This window comes from Heterodontus francisci, chromosome 27 (assembly GCF_036365525.1).
Source record: "Heterodontus francisci isolate sHetFra1 chromosome 27, sHetFra1.hap1, whole genome shotgun sequence".
NCBI lineage: Eukaryota > Metazoa > Chordata > Chondrichthyes > Heterodontiformes > Heterodontidae > Heterodontus > Heterodontus francisci.
The window spans coordinates 44232865-44254688 of NC_090397.1; the positions used below are offsets into that span (position 1 = coordinate 44232865).

General features: G+C 44.0%; 1 protein-coding gene across 1 annotated transcript in view; it reads right to left on the reverse strand.

Moving 5' to 3' along the window:
* Nucleotides 1-21393, reverse strand: part of LOC137384775 (lysine-specific demethylase RSBN1L-like) — a 69492-nt gene extending 48099 nt beyond the window's left edge. The window contains exon 1 of the mRNA XM_068059229.1: nucleotides 20656-21393. Coding sequence (XP_067915330.1) covers nucleotides 20656-21151 — 496 coding nt within the window. The 5' untranslated portion in view covers nucleotides 21152-21393. The remainder of the gene's footprint in view (nucleotides 1-20655) is intronic.
* Nucleotides 21394-21824: the final 431 nt, after the last annotated feature.

Consider the following 21824-nt stretch of genomic DNA (forward strand, 5'->3'; position numbering starts at 1 on the left):
CAGAAAGATTGAAAGCAGTCTTCAGCACCCATCAAAATCTCCACTCCCTTACCACTGATTCTATCCCCCTTCCCATCCACTCAGACTTATATAGACATTTGTAACCAGGGTACCCTGTTCAAACCAGAACTCAGCTTTAAGCTCCACATCTTATGCATGAGCAAAGCCATTTACTTCCATCTCTACATTGATCAGTCATGTCCGTCTGTTGCTGAGACCCTTGAACATGTTTGTCAACTCAGACTCAACTACTTTAACATAAAAGCAAAATACTACGGATGCTGGAAATCGGAAATAAAAACAAGAAATGTTGGAAATACTCAGCAGGTCTGGCAGCATCTGTGGAGAGAAGCAGAGTTAACGTTTCGGGTCAGTGACCCTTCTTCGGAACAAGTTCCAAAGAAGGATCACTGACCCGAAATGTTAACTCTGCTTCTCTCTCCACAGATGCTGCCAAACCTGAGTATTTCCAGCATTTCTTGTTTTTATTTCAACTACTTTAACATTGAGAAGCTAGCTTCTCATTCTCTATTCTAATGGGGCCATAATTCTACAACACATTGTATCCCACGAAGTCCCAATCGTTCATCATACACCCTTGCTGCCTCCCACCCCCCCCAAACACATTTTTATTTATAAATCTCTCTATGGACCTTTCCCACTCACTCTCTCTCATCAGAACTCAAAGGTCATAGACCTGAAATGTTAACTCAGTTTTTCTCTCCACAGATGCTTCCTGACCTACTGAGCATTTCCAGCATTTTCAGTTTTTGTTTCAGATTTCCAGCATCCGCAATATTTGGCTTTTGTATTAAAGTTACGATCAATGCATGTTGGTCGGGCTGGAGATGACTGAAATGGTGTATCCCAGAAGTCAATGTTCAGTCCACTTGTTCCTGAGATACAAATAATTTGGATTTGGGTGTAGGAAGCATTGTTGAAATTTGCAGACAACACAAAATTAGGAGGTTCAGCAAACAGGACAATAAAAGGTTTAAAGGAAGACAGTTGAGCAGAATGGGCATATAACTGACAGATGCAATTTAATGTGGTTAAGTGTGAGGCAATACATGTTGGAAGAGAAAATAAGGAATCAGAATATACACGCAATGGAGGAACACTTGAGGGTGTGGATGAACCGATCAAGGTAGGAACGCATATACACAAGTCTCTGAAAATACAAATCCAAATAGCACTATAAAAATGGTCAATGACATTTTGACGTTTTTTTTGGGAAGAAGGGCAAGTGTAAAGAATTAATGACAAATGTATACAAAACATTTGTTAAAGTACTGTGTGAAGTTTTATGCACCCTATTATTGAACGAAATTAAAGTTGTAGGAAGCATACAGGGTAGATTCACCAACATGATGCTCGGGATGGGAAACTACAGTTTATGAAGAGGAACTATTTTTACGAGATTTCAGAAGTTTTTGAAATTATGATGTGTTTTGACAATGATTGGGGAAAAGCTTTCCTCTGGTTGGGGAATCAGTGATAAGTATGTAATAATTTATCATTAAAAGACCAAGAGTGTTAGGAGAAATATTGGGAGGGTTGTTGAGCATGAAATGCTCTGCCAGAGGGAGTGGATGAAGCCACTGCATTTTAAAAAAAAAGTAAGATTGGATAAATATTTGAAGCTGAGGGGAAATAAGCAGGACTATAGGGAGGTAGCAGGACAGTGGGATTAGCATTTGATCACTCCAGCAAAGAGCAGACAGACATGATGGGTTAAAAGGTTACTTCACTGCAGAAAGCCTTCTGAGGTTTTATTACTGCAACTCAATATGCATTCATATAATATTCAAAAATTTGCTGAGAAATCTTAACTAGCAATTTTGAAGCAGTATGTGGATGGCCCTACTAGAGAAGGGGCTACACTTGACCTCCTCTTAGGAAAAGAGGATGGGCAGGTGGTTGATCTGTCAGTGGGGGAAAACTTTGGGACCAGTGACCATAACTCTATTAGCTTCAAGATAGTTATGGACAAGGATTAGGACTGGTCCTCAGGTTGAAGTCCTAAACTGGGGGAAGGCTAATTGCGATGGCATCAGACAGGAACTCTCAAAAGTTGAATGGGAGAGGCTGTTTACAGGTAAAGGGACGTCTGGCAAGTGGGAGGCTTTTAAAAGTGAGATAGGAAGTGTTCAGGGCCGGCATGTTCCGGTTAGATGGAAGGGCAAGGCTGGCAAGTTTAGGGAAACTTGGTTGACGAGGGATATTGAGGGTCTGGTCAGGGCAAAGAAGGAGGCATATGTCAGGTCCAGGCAGCTGGGATCGAGCGAGTCCCTCGGAGTATAGGGGATGTAGGAGTACACTTGAGGAAATTAGGAGGGCGAAAAGGGGCCATGAGATTTTCCTGGCAGATAAGATAAAGGAGAATCCTAAAAGATCTATAAGTATATGAAGAGTAAAAGAGTAGCTAGGGAGAGAGTAGGTCCCCTTAAGGATCAGTGTGGCAATCTATGTGTGGAAGCACGGGAAATGGGCGAGGTCTTAAATGAATATTTCTTCTCCGTATTTACCGTGGAGGTGGCCATGGAAGCTAGTGAGTTCAAGGGAGGGAACACCGATATCCTGGAGCATATCAACATTACAAAGGAGGTGGTGTTGGAGGTTTTGAAGTGCATTAAGGTGGATAACTCCCCAGGGCCTGACCAGGTGTACCCTAGGATGCTATGGGAAGCAAGGGAGGAGATTCTGGGGCCCTGGCAGAGATTTTTGTATCATCGTTAGCCACGGGTGAGGTACCGGAAGACTGGAGGTTAGCTAATGTTGTGCCTTTATTTAAGAAGGGCAGCAGGGATAAGCCAGGGAACTACAGGCCGGTGAGCCTTACATCAGTGGTGGGAAAGTTATTGGTAGGGATTCTGAGAGACAGGATTTATAGGCATCAGGAAAGGCATGGTCTGATTAGGGATAGTCAGCATGGCTTTGTGCGTGGGAAATCATGTCTCATGAATTTGATGAGTTTTTCGAGGAGGTGACCAAGAGGATTGAGGAGGGCAGGGCGATGGACGTTGTCTACATGGACTTTAGCAAGGCCTTTGACAAGGTCCTGCATGGTAGGCTGGTCCAGAAGGTTCGAACACATGGGATCCAGGGTGAGCTAGCAAATTAGAGACAAAATTGGCTTGGTGATAGGAGGCAGAGGGTGGTAGTGGAGGGTTGTTTTTCAGATTGGAGGCCGGTGGCCAGTGGTGTGCCGCAGGGATCGGTGTTGGGCCCTCTGTTGTTTGTCATATAAATTAACGACTTGGATGTGAATGTAAGGGGCATGATTAGTAAGTTTGCAGATGACACCAAAATTGGTGGTATAGTGGACAGTGAAGAAGGTTGTCTAAGGTTACAACAGGATATAGATCAACTGGGAAAGTGGGCAAGGGAGTGGCTAATGGAATTTAACGCAGACAAGTGTGAAGTGATGCATTTTGAGAAGTTAAACCAGGGCAGGACATATACAGTGAATGGCAGGACCAGGGGGAGTGTTGTTGAGCAGAGACCTTGGGGTGAAAGTAATAGTTCCCTAACAGTGGCAACACAGGTAGACAGGGTGGTAAAGAAGGCGTATGGCATGCTTGCCTTCATCGGCCGAGGCATTGAGTACAAGAGTTGGGACGTCATGTTGCAGTTGTACATGACGTTGGTTAGGCCGCATTTGGAGTACTGTGTGCAGTTCTGGTCGCTGCACTACAGGAAAGATGTGATTAAGCTAGAGAGGGTGCAGAAAAGATTCACAAGGATGTTGCCTGGTTTGGAGGGCTTGAGTTATAAAGAGAGATTGGACAGGCTGTGTCTGTTTTCCCTGGAGCGAAGGAGGCTGAGAGGGGACATGATAGAAGTACAGTGGCACAATGGTTAGCACTGCAGCCTCACAGCTCCAGGGACCCGGTTCGATTTTGGGTATTGCCTGTGTGGAGTTTGCAAGTGCTCCTTGTGACTGCGTGGGTTTTCGCCAGGTGCTCTGGTTTCCTCCCACAGCCAAAGACTTGCAGGTTGAGAGGTAAATTGGCCATTGTAAATTGCCCCTAGTATAGGTAGGTGGTACGGAATATGGGATTACTGCAGGGTTAGTATAAATGGGTGGTTGTTGGTCGGCACAGACTCGGTGGGCCAAAGGGCCTGTTTCAGTGCTGTATCTCTAAATAAAAATATGAGGGGCATAGATAGGGTAGATAGCCAGAGTCTGTTTCCCATGGTAGGGGTGACTAAAACTAGAGGGCATAGATTTAAGGTGAGAGGGAGGAGGTTTAAAGGGGACCAAAGGGGTAAATTGTTCACACAAAGAATAGTGGGTATCTGGAATGAGCTGCCTGAGGAAGTGGAGGAGGCAGGAACAGTAGCGACATTTAAAAGGCATCTGGACAGGTACTTGAATGAGCAAGGCATAGAGGGATATGGAATTAATGCAGGCAGGTGGGATTAGTATAGATAGGCATTATGGTCGGCATGGGCGTGGTGGCCCGAAGGGCCTGTTTCTATGCTGTACGATTCTGACACTAAATCAGTAGAATGCAGTTAAAAATGGGATAATACTGGTCTAACATTAAATGCAAATAGACCAACTAATCAGTAAAGTCCATGTTAATTTACCTCACGTACTGTATCGAAAGTAGGAAGAACAAACATATGCTAACCCGCTAATATATTACAGCTAGCAAATCTAGCTTGAGAGATTTAATTTAGACATCCTTGTGAATTTTGCTCCAGAATGAAAGGCTATATTCCCACCCACAATATCTAAACCTCAGCCAGCCAGGTAAGGGATTCCAGAATAAAAAAGACAAGTAACTCCACTACGTTCACGCTTCAATGACAGACTGCACAACTTTACTGATATTTAATGAACTGTGTGCACGAGTGGGACGAGCGTTGAAGAATGCCAATGTTTCAAAGCAAAAATGCCACTGGAAATTAACTTTCAAAGATTGTTCTCTAAGGAACTTCAATACAGTATTGTGAATTAACATCACATTTTGTACAGCACATGGTTTTAAATATCTGTTTTTGCCATGTGCAACCAAGCCCCACAGCTAAGTTGCACATACTGTAGTATTTCTGTTGCACAAAAGATTGGTTTACTTATGATGTGCACTCCTGTTGCAAGCATAAGCTTGTGCATTATATTAAGTAAAATTCACCCAATGGATATTCAGAGTTTATATCTAAAGAGTTCTTCGTGATGGAATTTAGCCATTATACATTTCTGGCTGGGTCACAAGTACATTTTTACAAGCAGGTAAGTCCACTTACAATTAACAGCTAACAGCAAGTGAAAATAAAATAACCGACCAAAATAAAGTGAGTTTCAGTGGCTGTATGTACAAAGAAAACAACTAAACATGTAGGTAGTAAGATAGCAAAAAAAAGTTTTAAAGCTTGTTATTCCACATTTGACTGACACACATGACTTTTCAACTTTTGTTACCAACTTGGACTGCTTTTTGGGCTGGTTATTGCTCCTAATTGCAAATATACAAATGGTTACAGCTTTGATTAAAAAATGTCATTGAATTGCAGGAAACTAGGTACAGTTTTTAAAAAAAGTGTCATTTATGTGACCTGAACTTAAGAGCATTCTGGCGAAATTAGTAACAGCTGGTTACACACACTTATTTCACCTCTGGTCCAGTATTTCTTTCCACCCATGATGCAAGTCTGTGTTAGTAACAATTATACTTGAAATGAGTGTGGGCAGTTCCAACCAAAACCCACTGATAGCACAGAGCCACAACAACTTCTCTGATAGCTATCCTTGTTGTTGCCTTAAGAGGCTAATATGGGAAGTGGAAATATTTACCTAGTTCAGTAGAGAAGTAAACAAAAGTGTGGTCGTAACAAATCAAGGAGGAGGAGTGGAAGCAGCTTCATTTCTCAGCTTCCTTGTCTTATACTTCACCCTAAAACACTTAACGCCGACATGGGATACCTAGAGGAAGAAAAGTATTTCATTTGTGCTATCACTGACGTTTGTCACCATGACAAACGCAAAACCTGATGAAACATTATATGGTACATATATCCTTTTTGGCATTGCGTAATGTACTTGCATCTTACTCTTGGGTATAATGTAGTAGTCATTCATATGATGTAACCACTCTCCATATCTTTCCATTATTACCCAATGATAAAACTATTTTAATAGGATTCAACTTTGACAGGTCACAAAATTCTGATGACCACTGAACCTAAAAAACAATAGACTAGCCATACAAGCTTTGATGCATTTAGTTTCCTCCGACACCGGAAACATCAGAGGAATGTACGATGGCATTAAGAGCGCTTTTGGGCCAACCATCAGGAAGATCGCCCCTCTCAAGTCTAAATCAGGGGACACGATCACTGACTAAAGCAAGCAAATGGACCAATGGGCGGAGTGCTACCTAGAACTGTACTCCAGGGAAAATGATGTCACCAAGACCGCCCTCAATGCAGCCCAGTCTCTGCCAGTCAGGGATGAGCTGGACGAACCGACAACAAAATCAGAACTCAGTGATGCCAATGATTCTCTAGCCAGTGGAAAGGCCCCTAGGGAGGAAGGGATTACCCCTGAAATAATCAAGAGTGCCAAGCCTGCTATAATCTCAGCACTCCATGAACTGTTTTGTCTATGCTGGGATGAGGGAGCAGTGCCACAGGACATGCACGATGCCAATATCATCACCCTCTAAAAGAACAAGGGTGACCACGGTGACTGTAACAACTACTGTGGAATTTCCCTGCTCAGCATAGTGGGGAAAGTCTTCGCTCGAGTCACTTTAAACAGGCTCCAGAAGCTGGCTGAGCATGAATACCCTGAGGCACAGTGTGGCTTTCGAGCAGAGATCCACTATTTACATGCTGTTCTCCCTTCGCCAGCTACAGGAGCAATGCTGTGAACAACAGATGCCCCTCTACGTTACTTTCATAGATCTCACCAAAGCCTTTGACCTCGTCAGCAGTCGTGGTCTCTTCAGACTACTAGCAAAGATCGGATGTCAAAAGCTACGAAGTATCATCACCTCATTCCATGACAATATGAAAGGCACAATTCAGCATAGCGGTGCCTCATCAGACCCCTTTCCTATCCTGAGTGGCGTGAAACAGGGCTGTGTTCTCGCACCTACACTGTTTGGGATCTTCTTCTCCCTGCTGCTCTCACATGCGTTCAAGTCTTCAGAAGAAGGAATTTTCCTCCACATAAGATCAGGTGGCACGTTGTTCAACCTTGCCTAAGAGCGAAGTCCAAAGTACAGAAGGTCCTCATCAGGGAACTCCTCTTTGCTGATGATACTGCATTAACATCCCACACAGAAGAGTGTGCAGAGAATCATCGACAGGATTGCGGCTGCCTGCACCGTTGGCCTAACCATCAGCCTCAAGAAAACGATCATGGGACAGGACTTCAGAAATGCTCCAACCATCAATATCAGCGTCCACGCTCTGGAAGTGATTCAAGAGTTCACCTACCTAGGCTCAACTATCACCAGCAACCTATCTCTCTATGCAGAAATCAACAAGCGCATGGGAAAGGCATCCGCTGCTATGTCCAGACTGGCAAAGAGAGAGTGTGGGAAAACGGCGCACTGTCACGGAACACAGAAGTCCAAGTGTATCAAGCCTGCGTCCTCAGTACCTTGCTCTATGGCAGTGAGGCCTGGACAACGTACGTCAGCCAAGAGCGACGTCTCAATTCATTCCATCTTCGCTGGGCATCAAGTGGCAGGACCGTATCTCCAACGCAGAAGTCCTCGAGGCAGCCAACATCCCCAGCATATACACCCTACTGAGCCAGCGGAGCTTGAGATGGCTTGGCCATGTGAACCCCATGGAAGATGGCAGGATCCCCAAGAACACATTGTACAGCGAGCTCGTCACTGGTATCAGACCCACCGGCCGTCCATGTCTCCGCTATAAAGATGTCTGCAAAAGTGACATGAAGTCTTGCGACACTGATCACAAGTCATGGGAGTCAGTTGCCAGTGATCGCCAGAGCTGGCGGACAGCCATAAAGGCGGGGTGAAGAGTGGCGAGTCCGAGAGACTTAGCTGTTGGCAGGAAAAAAGACAGAAGCGCAAGGGGAGAGCCAACTGTGTAATAGCCCCAACAACCAATTTTATCTGCAGCACCTGTGGAAGAGTCTGTCACTCTAGAATTGGCCTTTATAGCCACTCCAGGTGCTGCTTCACAAACCACTGACCACCTCCAGGCGCTTACCCATTGTCTCTCGAGACAAGGAGGCCAAAGAAAAGAATGTAAAATATACAGTCTGGAGAACAAAGATGTGTAAATTTGCAATTCTAAGTGCCACAGTTAATTATATATGTTTTAACACTTCAGAAAATGAGAATTCTGTTGTGACAACGACTACACTTCAAAAAGCACTTTGGAAAGTACTGAGGTAGTGAAAGGTGCTACATAAATGCTAGTCTTTCTTTCAATCTTTTATTTGAGCTGAAAAGGTTAACCTTACTGTCCTCTCTTCACATATGCTGAGAATGTTGTCTTCCCCACCACAGCACTTAAAAAAGACAGCAATTATGTTAAAAAGCAGTATAGTTACAGGGCCAATCTGGATTTATTTCACTGCTGGCATAATCAGAATTAGGTAACCTGAAGTTCAACCAATTGATCAAATAAACCAAGCACCATGCGCCAACTAGCAAACATGATTAAAATATTTTACAGCATCACTAGCCACCGAACTTCAAATTCCATGAATGCATTGGCTAATTGCAACTAATTCCTGCACTATGCCACAACACTACCAAATTTGTAGGGAAAAGAGCATTGCCTCACAGGTCCAACAATAGACACTGCACAATAAAAAATTTCCAAATTTCATGAAGTCACCAGAGAAGTCAGCCATTCAGCCCCTCGAACCTGTTCTGCCATTCAATTAGATCATGGTTAATCTGTATCTCAGTCCCACTGACTTGCCTTTGATATCCTTACCTCGGTCTTGAAAGTTTTAACTGACAAAAAAATTCAGCCTTTTTCAGGAAGATAATTCCAGATTTCTATTACCGTGTGTGGAAAAGTGCATCGTGATTTTTTTTTCTCATTCATGGGATGTGGGCATCACTGGCTATGCCAGCATTTATTGCCCATCCCTAATTGCCCTCGAGAAGGTGGTGGTGAGCTACCTTCTTGAACCGCTGCAGTCCATGTGGGGTAGGTACACCCACAGTGCTGTTAGGGAGTTTCAGGATTTTGACCCAGCGACAGTGAAGGAACAGCGATATAGTTCCAAGTCAGGATGGTGTGTGACTTGGAGGGGAACTTGCAGGTGGTGATGTTCCCATGTATCTGCTGCTCCTGTCCTTCGAGGTGGTAGACAGCACCTTCCAAACCCGCGACCTCTAAGGAGCCTTGGTGCGTTGCTGCAGTGCATCTTGTAGATGGTACACACTGCTGCCACTGTGCGTGGGTGGTGGAGGGAGTACCAATCAAGCAGGCTGCTTTGCTCTGGATGGTATTGAGCTTCTTGAGTGTTGTTGGAACAGCACCAATCCAGGCAAGTGGAGAGTATTCCATCACACTCCTGACTTGTGCCTTGTAGATAGTGGACAGGCTTTGGGGAGTCAGGTGGTGAGTTACTCGCCGCAGGTTTTCTAGCCTGTGACCTGCTCTTGTAGCCACGGTATTTATATGACTACTCCAGTTCAGTTTCTGGTCAATGGTAACCCCCTATATGTTGATAGAGGGGGATTCAGCGATGGTAATGCCGTTGAATATCAAGGGGAGATGGTTAGATTCTCTCTTGTTGGAGATGGTCATTGCCTGGCACTTGCGTGGCGCAAATGTTACTTGCCACTTATCAGCCCAAGCCTGGATATTGTGCAGGTCTTGCTTCATTTCTACACGGGACTGCTTCAGTATCTGAGGAGTCACGAATGGTGCTGAACATTGTGCATTCATCAGTGAACATCCCCACTTCTGACTTTATGATTGAAGGAAGGTCATTGATGAAGCAGCCGAAGATGGTTGGGCCGAGGACACTATCCTGAGGAACTCCTGCAGTGATGTCCTGGAGCTCAGATGATTTACCTCCAACAACCACAGCCATCTTCCTTTGCGCTAGGAGGACTCCAACCAGCAGAGAGTTTTCCCCCTGATTCCCATTGACTCCAGTTTTGCTAGGGCTCCTTGATGTCAAGGGCAGTCACTCACACCTCACCTCTTGAATTCAGCTCTTTTGTCCAAGTTTGAACCAAGGCTGTAATGAGGTCAGGAGCTGAGTGGCCCTGGCGGAATCCAAACTGAGCATCACTGAGCAAGTTATTGCTAAGTAAGTGCTGCTTGATGGCACTGTTGATGACACCTTCCATCACTTTACTAACGATTGAGAGTAAGCTGATGGGGCGGTAATTGGCCAGGTTGGATTTGTCCTGCTTTGTGTGTACAGGACATAGCTGGGCAATTTTCCACATTGCTGGGTAGATGCCAGTGTTGTAGCTATACTAGAACAGCTTGGCTTGGGGTGTGGCAAGTTCTGGAGCACAGGTCTTCAGTACTATTGCCGAAATATTGTCAGGGCCCATAGCCTTTGCAGTATCCAGTGGTTTCTTGATATCACGTTGAGTGAATCGAATTGGCTGAAGTCTGGCATCTGTGATGCAGGGGACTTCAAGAGGGGGCCCGAGATGGATCATCAACTCAGCACTTCTGGCTGAAGATTGTTGCAAATGCTTCTGCCTTATCTTTAGCACTGATTTGCTGGGCTCCCCCATCACTGAGGATGGGGATATTTGTGGAGCCACCTCCTTCAGTTAGTTGTTTAATTGTCCACCACCATTCACGACTGGATGCGGCAGCACTGCAGAGCTTAGATCTGATCTGTTGGTTAGGGATCGCATAGCTCTGTCCATTGCATGCTGCTTATGCAGTTTGGCATGCAAGTCGCCCTGGGTTGTAGCTTCACCAGGTTGACACCTCATTTTAAGGTATGCCTGGTGCTGCTCCTGGCATGCCTTCCTGCACTCTTCATTGAACCAGGGTTGATCCCCTGGCTTGATGGTAATGGTAGAGTGGGGGATATGCCGGGCCATGAGGTCTCAGATTGTGGTTGAGTACAATTCTACTGCTGCTGATGGACCACAGCACCTCAAGGATGCCCAATTTTGCATTGCTAGATCTGTTTGAAATCTATCCCATTTAGTATGGTGGTAGTGCCACACAACACGGTGGAGCGTATCCTCAATGTGAAGGCGGAACTTTGTCTCCACAACGACTGTGCGGTGGTCACTCCTACCATTAGAGTCATGGACAGAAGCATCTGCGGCAGGCAGACTGGTGAGGACAAGGTCAAGTATGTTTTTCCCTCGTGTTGGTTCCCCCACCACTGCCGCAGACCCAGTCTAGCAGCCATATCCTTTAGTACTTGGCCAGCTCAGTCAGTAGTGGTGCTACCGAGCCACTCTTGGTGATGGACACTGAAGTCCCCCACCCAGAGTACATTTTGTGCCCTTGCCACCCTCAGTGCTTCCTCCAAATGGTGTTCAACATGGAGGAGTACTGACTCATCAGCTGAGGGAAGGCTGGTGATCAGTAGGAGGTTGTCTTGCCCATGTTTGGCCTGTTGCCATGAGACTACATGGGGTCTGGAGTCGATGTTGAGGACTCCCAGGGCAACTCCCTCCCTACTGCAGACCACTGTCCCACCACCTCTGCTGGGTCTGTCCTGCCGGTGGGACAGGACACACCCAGGGATAGCGATTGCAGTGTCAGGGACATTGTCTGTCAGGTATGATTCCGTGAGTGTGACTATGTCAGGCTGTTGCTTGACTCGTCTGTGGGACAGCTCTCCCAACTTTGGCACAAGTCCCCAGATGTTAGTAAGGAGGACTTTGCAGGGTCGACAGTGCCCTGAATGGCATGGCTCTAATTTTGAGATTATGCTCCCTTGCTCTGGATACCCCAAAAGGGTAAAGATAAACGATTTCCTATCAAGTCCCTTTATCATTTTAAACACCTCAATTGAAGTTGCATGAAGTTCTGCTTCAGGGAGTACTTAACTTGGGAGTTAAGCATGGGAATTCGGTGCCCTGAGGAAGGAGGTGCTTTTCTGGTCTTTTACAGAAAACAAGCAGTGATCCAAGAGAGGGAGCCAGAGATAGTGAGATCCAAGAGCTGAAGCTCAGAGGCATTGATTAGGTGTGAGCTGGTAGGTGATTGAGTGGTGAGTTTTGACATTTTTATTCTCCTTTCGAAACTGGGGCAGAAGTTTAAACTTGTAATGGGGAGATATAAATATTGTATTAAATTTGTAGCTTAACTGGTTAAACTACTTAATACTACAAATCATCAGTGATATTTCAAAACTTGAAATCTAATTAAATAAAACATAGTAGAGATCTCAGGGCAGGTGATGTGTTGCAGCTGCAGCATGTGGGAGCTGGTGGACACCAGTGCGATCCACCGCAACCACATCTGCAATAAGTGTTTGCAGCTCGAGGAACTTCGGCTCAGAGTTGATGAGCTGGAGTCTGAGATTCGGACACTGTGATGCATCAGGGAGGGGGAAAGTTACCCGGGCACCTTGTTCCAGGAGGCAGTCACACCCCTTAGGCTACGGACTTCAGATTTAATCCATTCTTAGGGACAGGAGGGCGTGACTACGAGTGCAGCAGATATGGGGATCCAGAAGGAAGCAATGGAGGAGCCTCAGCCCTTGCACTTGTCAAAGAGGTTTGAGACTCTTGCAACTTGTGTGGATGAGAACAGGGACTGTGGGGGTGGGGGGGGGGGGGGGGGGGGGTGGTGGCAGTGAGCAAACTGACCACAGCACCGAGGTACGAGGGGCCATTCATGTGTCGGGAGTAAGAAGGAATGTAGTAGTCGTAGGGGCACTATAGTTCGGGGTATAGACACTGTCCTCTGCAGCCAAGAGCGGGAGTCCTGAAGGCTGTGTCACCTGCCTGATACCAGGGTTAAGGACATCTCCTTGCGACTGGAGAGTAACTTGGAGTGGGAACGGAAGAAACCAGTTGTCGTGGTCCATGTGGGTACCAACAACATTGGGAGGACTAGGAAAGAGGTTCTGCCAATGGAGTATAAGCAGCTAGAGAGAGAGTAAATGAAAACGAAGTGTTTCCTGACAACAGGGAGCATGTGTGGAGCGATCGCCAACATCAGTGCATCCGAGCATTTGCCAGTTTGACAGTATGAATCTGCGCATGTGTGCACCGACATCACCATGCAACGACACCAGATTTAATGACGTCTGAGTGTTCCCTTACCCCTCAGTGGCTGCAAATGCCGCCTCCATTTCCCACCCCCCAGCAGAATCCCATTTCAGCCGTTCGCGTCCTGCCTGTACTGCTCCTTCAACCCCCCGTCCCCGCTTGCTCCTGGCCTCGTGCTTCCCCCCTGGCCGCTCGCTCCCAGCCTCACCTATTCAGCCACTCGCTCGCTGCTTCCTCCCCATCATCTGATTGCTCCTCGCCGAGGGGTGACGGGGCAAGGCGGGAGAGAAAAAAAAAAAAGAGCGCTGCGAGGCAGGAAGCAAGCAGCCGAGGGAAGGCAGCAGTGAAGCGGGGAGTGGTAAGTGTGGGAGGGAGCGAAGAGTAACGGCGATGGCAGGAGGGAGCGGGATACTGTTGGGGACGATATGGAGGCAGCGATCACAGCCACCGTTTGAGTTTAATTCGCTTTTTGTGACAAATTGAGCAGTGCCATTTTTATTACTGGCAGCAGCCTGAAACATCACAGACAGTGTAGTCGACGAGGCTGCACTTGCGCACATGCCAGTACTGCACCACCTAGTAGTTGCGTTGTCAGCAAACGCAGCCAAATTAAAAAGCAGAATCACAAAGGTAATAATCTCTGGGCCATGAGACAGGATTAATAAATGACCTCATAATAAAAGGATCCTCTAGGCAAGAGTGATCATAACATGATGAATTTCACATTCAGTTTGAGAATGAGACGTTTGAGTCTGAAACTTGGGTCTTAAACTTAACTAAAGGCAATTACAAGGCTATGAAAACAAAGTTGACAGAAGTGGACTAGGAAAACAAGTTAAAAGGTAAGACAGTGGAGAAGCAGTGGCAGACATTTAAAGAGATATTTCATAACTCTCAACAAAGATATATTCCATTGAGAAACAAAGACTCTATGAGAAGGACGCATGATCAGTGGCTATCTAAAGAAGTTAATGTATTAAATTGAAAGAAAAGGTGTACAATGTTGCAAAGACTAGTGGTAGGCCAGAAGATGTGGAAAATTTTAGAAACCAGAAGATGACTAAAAACAGTGGGAGAAATTAGACTATAAGAGTCAACTTGTACAAAATATAATGACAGTAAAAGCTTCCACAAATATATAAGGAAGAGAGTAGCTAAAGCAAGTGTTGATCCCTTAGAGGATAAGACTGGGGAATTAATACTGAGAAACAGGAAAATGGCAGACTTTGAACAAGTATTTTGTATCTGTCTTCACAGTAGAAGACACAAAAAGCATCCCAAGAATTGCAGAAAATCAAGTGGCAAAAGGGAGGGAGGAACTTAAAACAATTACTATTACTCGAGAAAAAGTATTAGGAAAACTAATGGAACTATTGAGGCCCCCTAGTTTGCGATTTCCCCCACAAAGGGAAATATCCTGTCAGCATCTACCCTGTCAAGCACCCTCAGAATCCTATGTTTCAAAAAGATCACCTCTCCTTCTTCTGAACACCAATGAGTATAGGGTCTTAAAAGAAGTGGCTGCAGAGATAATGGATGCATTGGTTGTAATCTTCCAAAATTCCCTAGATTTGGGAAAACTCCCAGTGGATTGGAAAACTGAAAATTTAACACCTCTAGTCAAGAAAGGAGGTAGACAGAAACAGGAGCATATAGGGCAGTTAGCCTAACATCTGTCATTGGGAAAATGCTAGAATCCATTATTAAGGAAGCAGTAGTAGGACAATTAGAAAATCATAATGCAATCAGGCAGTCAACATGGTTTTATGAAAGGGAAATATTCTTTGACAAATTTGTTAGAGTTCTTTGAGGACGTAAAAGGCAGGATGGATAAAGGGGAACCACGAGATGTAGTGTATTTGGATTTCCAAAAGGCATTCAAAAAGATGCCACAGAAAAGGTTACTACACAAGATAAGAGCTCATGGTGTTGGGGATAATATATTCGTATGGATGGAGGATTGGCAAACTAACAGGAAACAGAGTAAGGATAAATGGGTCATTTTCAGGTTGGCAAACTGTAACTAGTGGAGTGCAACAGGGATCAGTGCTGAGGCCTCAACTATTTACAATCTTGGATGAAGGGACTGAGTGTATATTGCCAAATTTGCAGATGATACAAAGGTAGGTACAAAAGTAAGTTGTGAGGACAAAGAGATATAGATAGGTTAAGTGAGTGGGCAAACATTTGGCAGATGGAGTAGAAAGAGAGAAAATGTGAGGTTGTCCACTTTAGCAGGAATAGAGCAGATTATTTACATGGACAGGGATTGCAGAATGCTGTGGTACAGAGGGACATGGGTGCCCTTGTACACGAGTCACAAAGATGTAGCATGCAGGTTCAGCAAATAATTAGGAAGACAAATGGAACGTTGGCATTTATTGCAAGGGCGATGGAGTAGAAAAGTAGGGAAGTCTTGCTACTACTGTACAGGGCATTCGTGAGACCGTGCCTCGAGTTCTGTGCATAGTTTTTGTCTCCTTATTTGAGGAGGAACATATTTGTATTGGAAGCAATTCAGATAAGGATCACTGGGCTGATTCCTAGGATGAGGGGATAGTCTCATGAGGAAAGGTTGAGCAAGTTAGGTCTATACTAACTGGCATTTGGAAAAATGCAAGGTATCTTACTGAAACATAAGATTCTCAGAGAGCTTGACAGGGCAGACGCTGAGGATGTTTCCCCTCACGGGGAAATCTACAACTGGGGTACAGTTTCAAAATAAGGGGTCTCCCTTTTAAGATGAAGAGGAATTTCTTCTCTCAGAGGGTCATTAATCTTTGGAATTCTCTTCCCCAGACAGCAGTGGAGGTTGGGTCATTGATTATATTCAAGGCCGAGTTAGACAGATTTTTGATCTATGAGGGAGTTCAGGGTTGTGAGGGACAGGCAGGAAAGTGGAGTTAAGGTCACAATTAGATCAGCCATGATCTTATTGAATGGTGGAGCAACCTCGAGGGGCTGAATGGCCTACTCCAGCTATTTGTTATGTTGATTAGATCTCCCTTCAGGTCTTCTAAATTCAAGCAAAACAAGCCAGGTTTATGCAACTTGTCCTTGTAATTTAACTCTTTAACCCCATCACTCTCAGTGAAAATTATACAGAATTACTAATACTTTATTTTCAAGCTGCGACAATCCTTTTTGCCATGTCTTGTCACTTTCTTGTTTTGCTATTATTTTCCTAATTGTAGATAATTCTATACCATTTTAGGTACACACCCCTGCTTTCCCAGGCCACAGCAATCAGCCTACAGCTAGTTGGGTTTGAGAAATGCACTGCATTTGCGGACAACTATACTGTGACTTTACTTGCCTGCGGTCAACTAAAAAAGGCCATGAGTGTTGCTGAACACAGACATTCTGTCGAAGCTTTTCGTCTTGCACTCATCAGGACAATTCGCAAGAATACCAATGTAAGGGAAGGAACAAATTTATACTATATGAGAAGAGAGTGCTGATTGGTTGGCAAGTGGACTCTGATTGGTAGAGGTATTGCCATAGAGAATGCACCAGTTTATGATGACTGACAGTTAATTGCCAAGTTTTGTTGGAAATTTCATCCAGGCAGCTCGACTCTAATTGGTCAAAGCATTGCCCTGAGGAATGAACCAGTGAATGGCTGCCACTTATTTTGTTCAGCTGAAACAGGCGCAATGTGTGTACATGTTCTTTCTGTCTGCAAAGAATAAGGCCCTGTGTATTAATATATGTAGCTTCCAGTACACGCAAATGCGCCACAACGCAAGCCCAACTGACAATTTTAAATTGGCTGTCAGTATAATTCTAAGCACACTGAGGATTATTTAGCAAACGTTGTCCAATTGTGGAATCACACCTAATGTTGGACACTGTGTTTTGAGTGTGCGTCTGCACGTACTGCAAGCTATATATATTAATACACAGGGCCCTGTTCTTTGCAGGCAGAAAGAACATGTACACGCATTGCGCCTGTTTCAGCTAAACAAAATAAGTGACAGCCATTCGCAGGTTCATTCCTCAAGGCAATGCTTTGACCAGAGTCAAGCTGCCTGGTTTAAATTTCAAACCACGCTTGGCAGTTAACTGGTGCATTCTCCATGGCAACACCTCTATCAATCAGAGTCCTCTTGCCAACCAATCAGCACTCTCTTCTCAAAGTATAAATTTATTGCCTTCCTTACATTGGTAATCTTGTGGATTGTCCCGAAGAGTGCAAGACGAAAAGCTACGACAAAATGTCTCTGTTTTCAGCAATACTCAAGTTCTGTACTACCAAACAACTCAAGGACATTTAAGTGATCAAGCCTTGCTTTACACACAGTATACCCCATCACGAATGCCACCATTTCAATTAATCTCCAGCTGGGCAGTTCTTTCTAACTTCCAAAGACACAAGCAAACTCCAAAATCATAGCAAAATGTTATAATTCCAACTGGTTGCTGCACCATTTCAAAAATGACAGTTCTCAGTTAAATAGAAACCATATTATCCCAAAATGTATAGGTGGCCAAGGTTATCTTTATAGTCCTCAAACACCGACCCAGCGATAACGCTTTTAAATCAACACGGCATTAACTGTTTTTCTGTGCATTTATTCCACACATTCTGTGGGGAGAAGATATTTCTTTATTTCTAATCTTCTGTGAGGCTCATCAGTTCTAAAAATACCTAGCTTCTACTAGGCATCTAGCAACAGTCGTCAAAAATCATGCCCTCATAATTTAGCCAATTGTGGCTCAAATCATGCCATACCACTTGGAAAACAGAGCAAATCTATTCCCAATAGTTGAAGCAAACCCACTGGCATGGGTTCCACTCAGTTGATCCATAAAAACTTCAAGCCACCTGACCTGGATAGATTTACATCACTGAGTTAGTGAGTCTACAGCACAGAAAAAAGGTCATTCATCCCAAATGGTCTATGCCAGCGTTTATGCTTCACGTGAGCCTCCTCCCATCCCTCATCTAACCCTGTCAACATATCCATCTATTTTCTCTTCCCTCATCTGCTAATCTAGCTTCCCTTTCAACGCGTCAAAGATATTTGCCTCAACTACTCCTTGTGTTAGCGAATTCCACATTCCAACCACTTGTTGGGTAAAGAAATTTTTCCTGAATTCCAAATTGGATTTATTAATTAGCTTATATTTATGACCACTGTTCTGGACTCTCCGCAAGTGGAAACATTTTCTCTACATCAAATTTTTTCATTATCTTAAAAGACCCACATTCAGGACACCGCTCAGCCTCATCTTTTGTAGAGAAAAGAGCCCCAGCCAGTTCAGTCTTTCCTGTTAAGTGTATCCTCTGTATCTAAATCTAAGCAGGACAAACTAGTCTTGTTAAATGAATACATCATAAAAGGATACTGCACAGGAGGGCATTTGGTCCATCCTGTCTGTGCTGGCTCTTTGAAAGAGCTATCCAATTAGACCTGCACCCCCCAGCTCTTTCCCCACAACCCTGCAAACTTTTCCTTTTCAAGTACTTATAAAATTACCTTTGAAAGTTACTATAGAATTTGCACTCAGATCATAACTCACTGTAAAAAAAAAAATGTCATCTCTTGTTCTTTAGCCAATCATCTTAAATCTGTGTCCTCTGGTTATACACCCTGCTGTCAGTTTCTCACTATTTACTCTTATCAAAACCCCTCAATTTTGAATACCTCTATTTAACTTTCTCTCACCCAAAGAGAATACCAGCTTCTCTACTCTCTCCACATAATTGGTTCTTCATCCCTGGTACCATTCTAGTAAATTCCTTCTGTATGTTCTTCTCTAAGGCCTTGACACTTCCTGAAGTCCCAGAATTGGACACAATATAAGCTGAGACCTAAGATAGTCATTTATAAAGGTTTAGCATAATTTCCTGGTTTTGTACTATCTTGATATATGGGTTCCTTGGCTTAAAAAAAAACTCCTCCTGTCACATTTGAAGATTTGTGTTTGTAAACCCTCAGGACTCTGTTCCTGCACCCCCTTTTATATTGTACCATCCAGTTTATATTGCCTGACACCATTCAACCTTGCAAAATGCACCATTTCACATTTCTCTGTTAAATTTCATCTGCCATGTGTCTGCCCATTTCACCAGTCTTAGTCCTCAACTCTCTTACAATCCTCCTCAGTGTTTGCTACTTCTATGAGTTTTGTGTCATTATAACTTTAACACCTTTAGAAAGCAGGTATGGAGCCTTTACAAGACTTCCCCAGAGCTAAAAATCCACTCCCCAAAAACTCCACAACACAATGTTCTCACTTCTGAGATGCACAGTGGTCAGAATGAAATCTAACCATACTTCACAAAATAGTTTTCTGCCCTCCTAAATATAACCCTTCTCATTTACTACTCACCATTTTTTGTGGCAGTCTCAGTATAAACATAATAGCGCAGAAAACATTGTATTGGGAACTACACAGCTCATTTGCAGATTCATTCTTTTTCTGAATCTTACTCGAAACTACAAGCTTTACACAAAGGGGAAACAAAATACAAGTTTTTTTCCTCACATAAAAAAAGTCCTAAAACCTTGATGGCTGGAATATAAATATTTGCTTCCTTCATCAGGTACATGCCCTTAGTATTAGGAAACCTATCACAGTAAGTTAGTAGCTTGCCTATATCATGCACAAAAATAATGGCAACAAACATCTATTGAACAACTTAAAAAAGCAACAGACACAGCTGATTCACTGTGCTTCAGGCAGAAAAGCAGCACTTACAGCCCCATAAGACTGTGCCAAATTAGAACAGTAGTATCTAGGGACCCACTCCTGATAATTATAAATAAAACCACAAGTTATTAAGGGCACCTAGACAAACAATATGCAGGCATTTAAACGGGACACTCAATTTACACATTACTTTTTCTTTACATGGCAATCTCGCGAAGATCATGACAGTATAATTTACATGGTACATAATTTTTAAATTCACAATCAGAAATTTAGTAAGCTTGTTTATAAACATTTAACCTCGTTTAAATCATTACTGCCAGATTTGATCCCATTTCTAAGAGTTGGGCTGAGACAAAAAGGCAGAAGGAGCAGGATTTTTAAAAGACGTGGGGGCGGGGAGAGAGATAAAGAGGAAGAGAAGGGGGCAAAGTAGGAGATCCTGGATAGCAGGTTTAATAAAAGTATTTTTACAACCAATTAACTTTAAAAAGATCTGCAAAATACAGCAAAATGTGCTAACTGGATAGTGAACATTCTACTTAAAATACAAAACTCACGATACAATATTAATAGCAAGAGCTCCAAAAATATCTATTAAGTTTGCTAAATTAATTTCTCATCAGATGTCGGCATCTAAGTTGATGCCGATTTGCCGATCTCTGCTACACGGCTGGCGCCAAAAATTCATCTGGGAACAGTACATAACAGTAGTTCCATTCAGGTGCAGCATTCGCAGTTGTCAACAATACAAACAAAAAAACAAAATTACTAGACGACGAATGACACTCAAAGTAATAGAACTTCAAAACATGCAGTACTGTACCTTTCTGGAGTAACTTGACGTCGCCGTTTTCTTTCTTGGCCCTATGTTTCTTCTCTTTCTCTTTGCTGCTGCTATACTTTTCCTTGGGAGGTTTACTGGATTTTGAGTGGAGGTAGAGTGACGAGTAAACAGGGGGACGGGGGTGAGGTGCAGCCACTGTATATTTGGAACTAACGCCGAGCTCCGGACAGCGTTTGGTACTGTTAGCGCTGGCCTTCTCCCGGTCTCTCTCCTTGTCTTTCCCATCATTAGCCTTCCCCACTGGTAACAAACTAGTCGGCGGCAGGGCGCCACGCACTTCCACTTTGGGTTTACAGTGACCGTCGGGCAATGGCTGCATTTTCCTTTTCTTGGCCGCTGTTTTACTGTGCTCCGAGGAAGAATGCAAAGCCGGATTCACTTTGAGAATCTCCGCGTTGGGAACTGGCGGTAGGTCAGCTCGCTCATCACTATCGTTTTTCTCCACCATAACGCGTACATAACTCAACTGCGCCATTTTGAACCTTGGGCAGAGGAAAAAAAAATGTCTCGACCAACGCTTGTTGGGGTTTTGGAGCCAATCTAAATCTGAGCATGAATATGCTCGCTGATTGGCTACGTCACACGTCAATCACGTGCTGGATCGCTTCCGTTAACCTTGCGAGCGGAAATAGTGACATCAGGAAAGGAGCGGGATTTCCGGTATTAAGTTTGTGCGACCGGAAGTTTGGAGCTTCGAAGCTCGGGGTTTGTGCAGTCCTGAAAGATAAAACAAACTAAAATATTACAAAGTTATAGAAAGCAATATTTAAAATAGCGACGATTTCAATATTTTAAGTGAAATTTACCTAATATAATACATGAAATTTAATGACTGCAGATACAGTTTATTACGTTATAGGATTTTTAAAAGGACCTGTAACGTATTAAACGTGGAGAGAATTAGTCCGCTGTGCCATCACCAGTAGGCTGAACCGTTCCTGATCCGGGAGGTAAAGAGTAGGAATTTATGTCGCGTGCTTCCCAGATTATCGTTCAGGAAAGCCCCATTATTTGTAGGTGACTGGCTTTCCCTTTTCCCCCCCTCCATCTTCCCGGTTAACTGGGATGTTCCGAGTGAACCACAGACGGCTCCGTTAATTAACATCAGTGTCTGTAGCAGCCGTAGTTTGGTGGTATCTCTCTCCCTC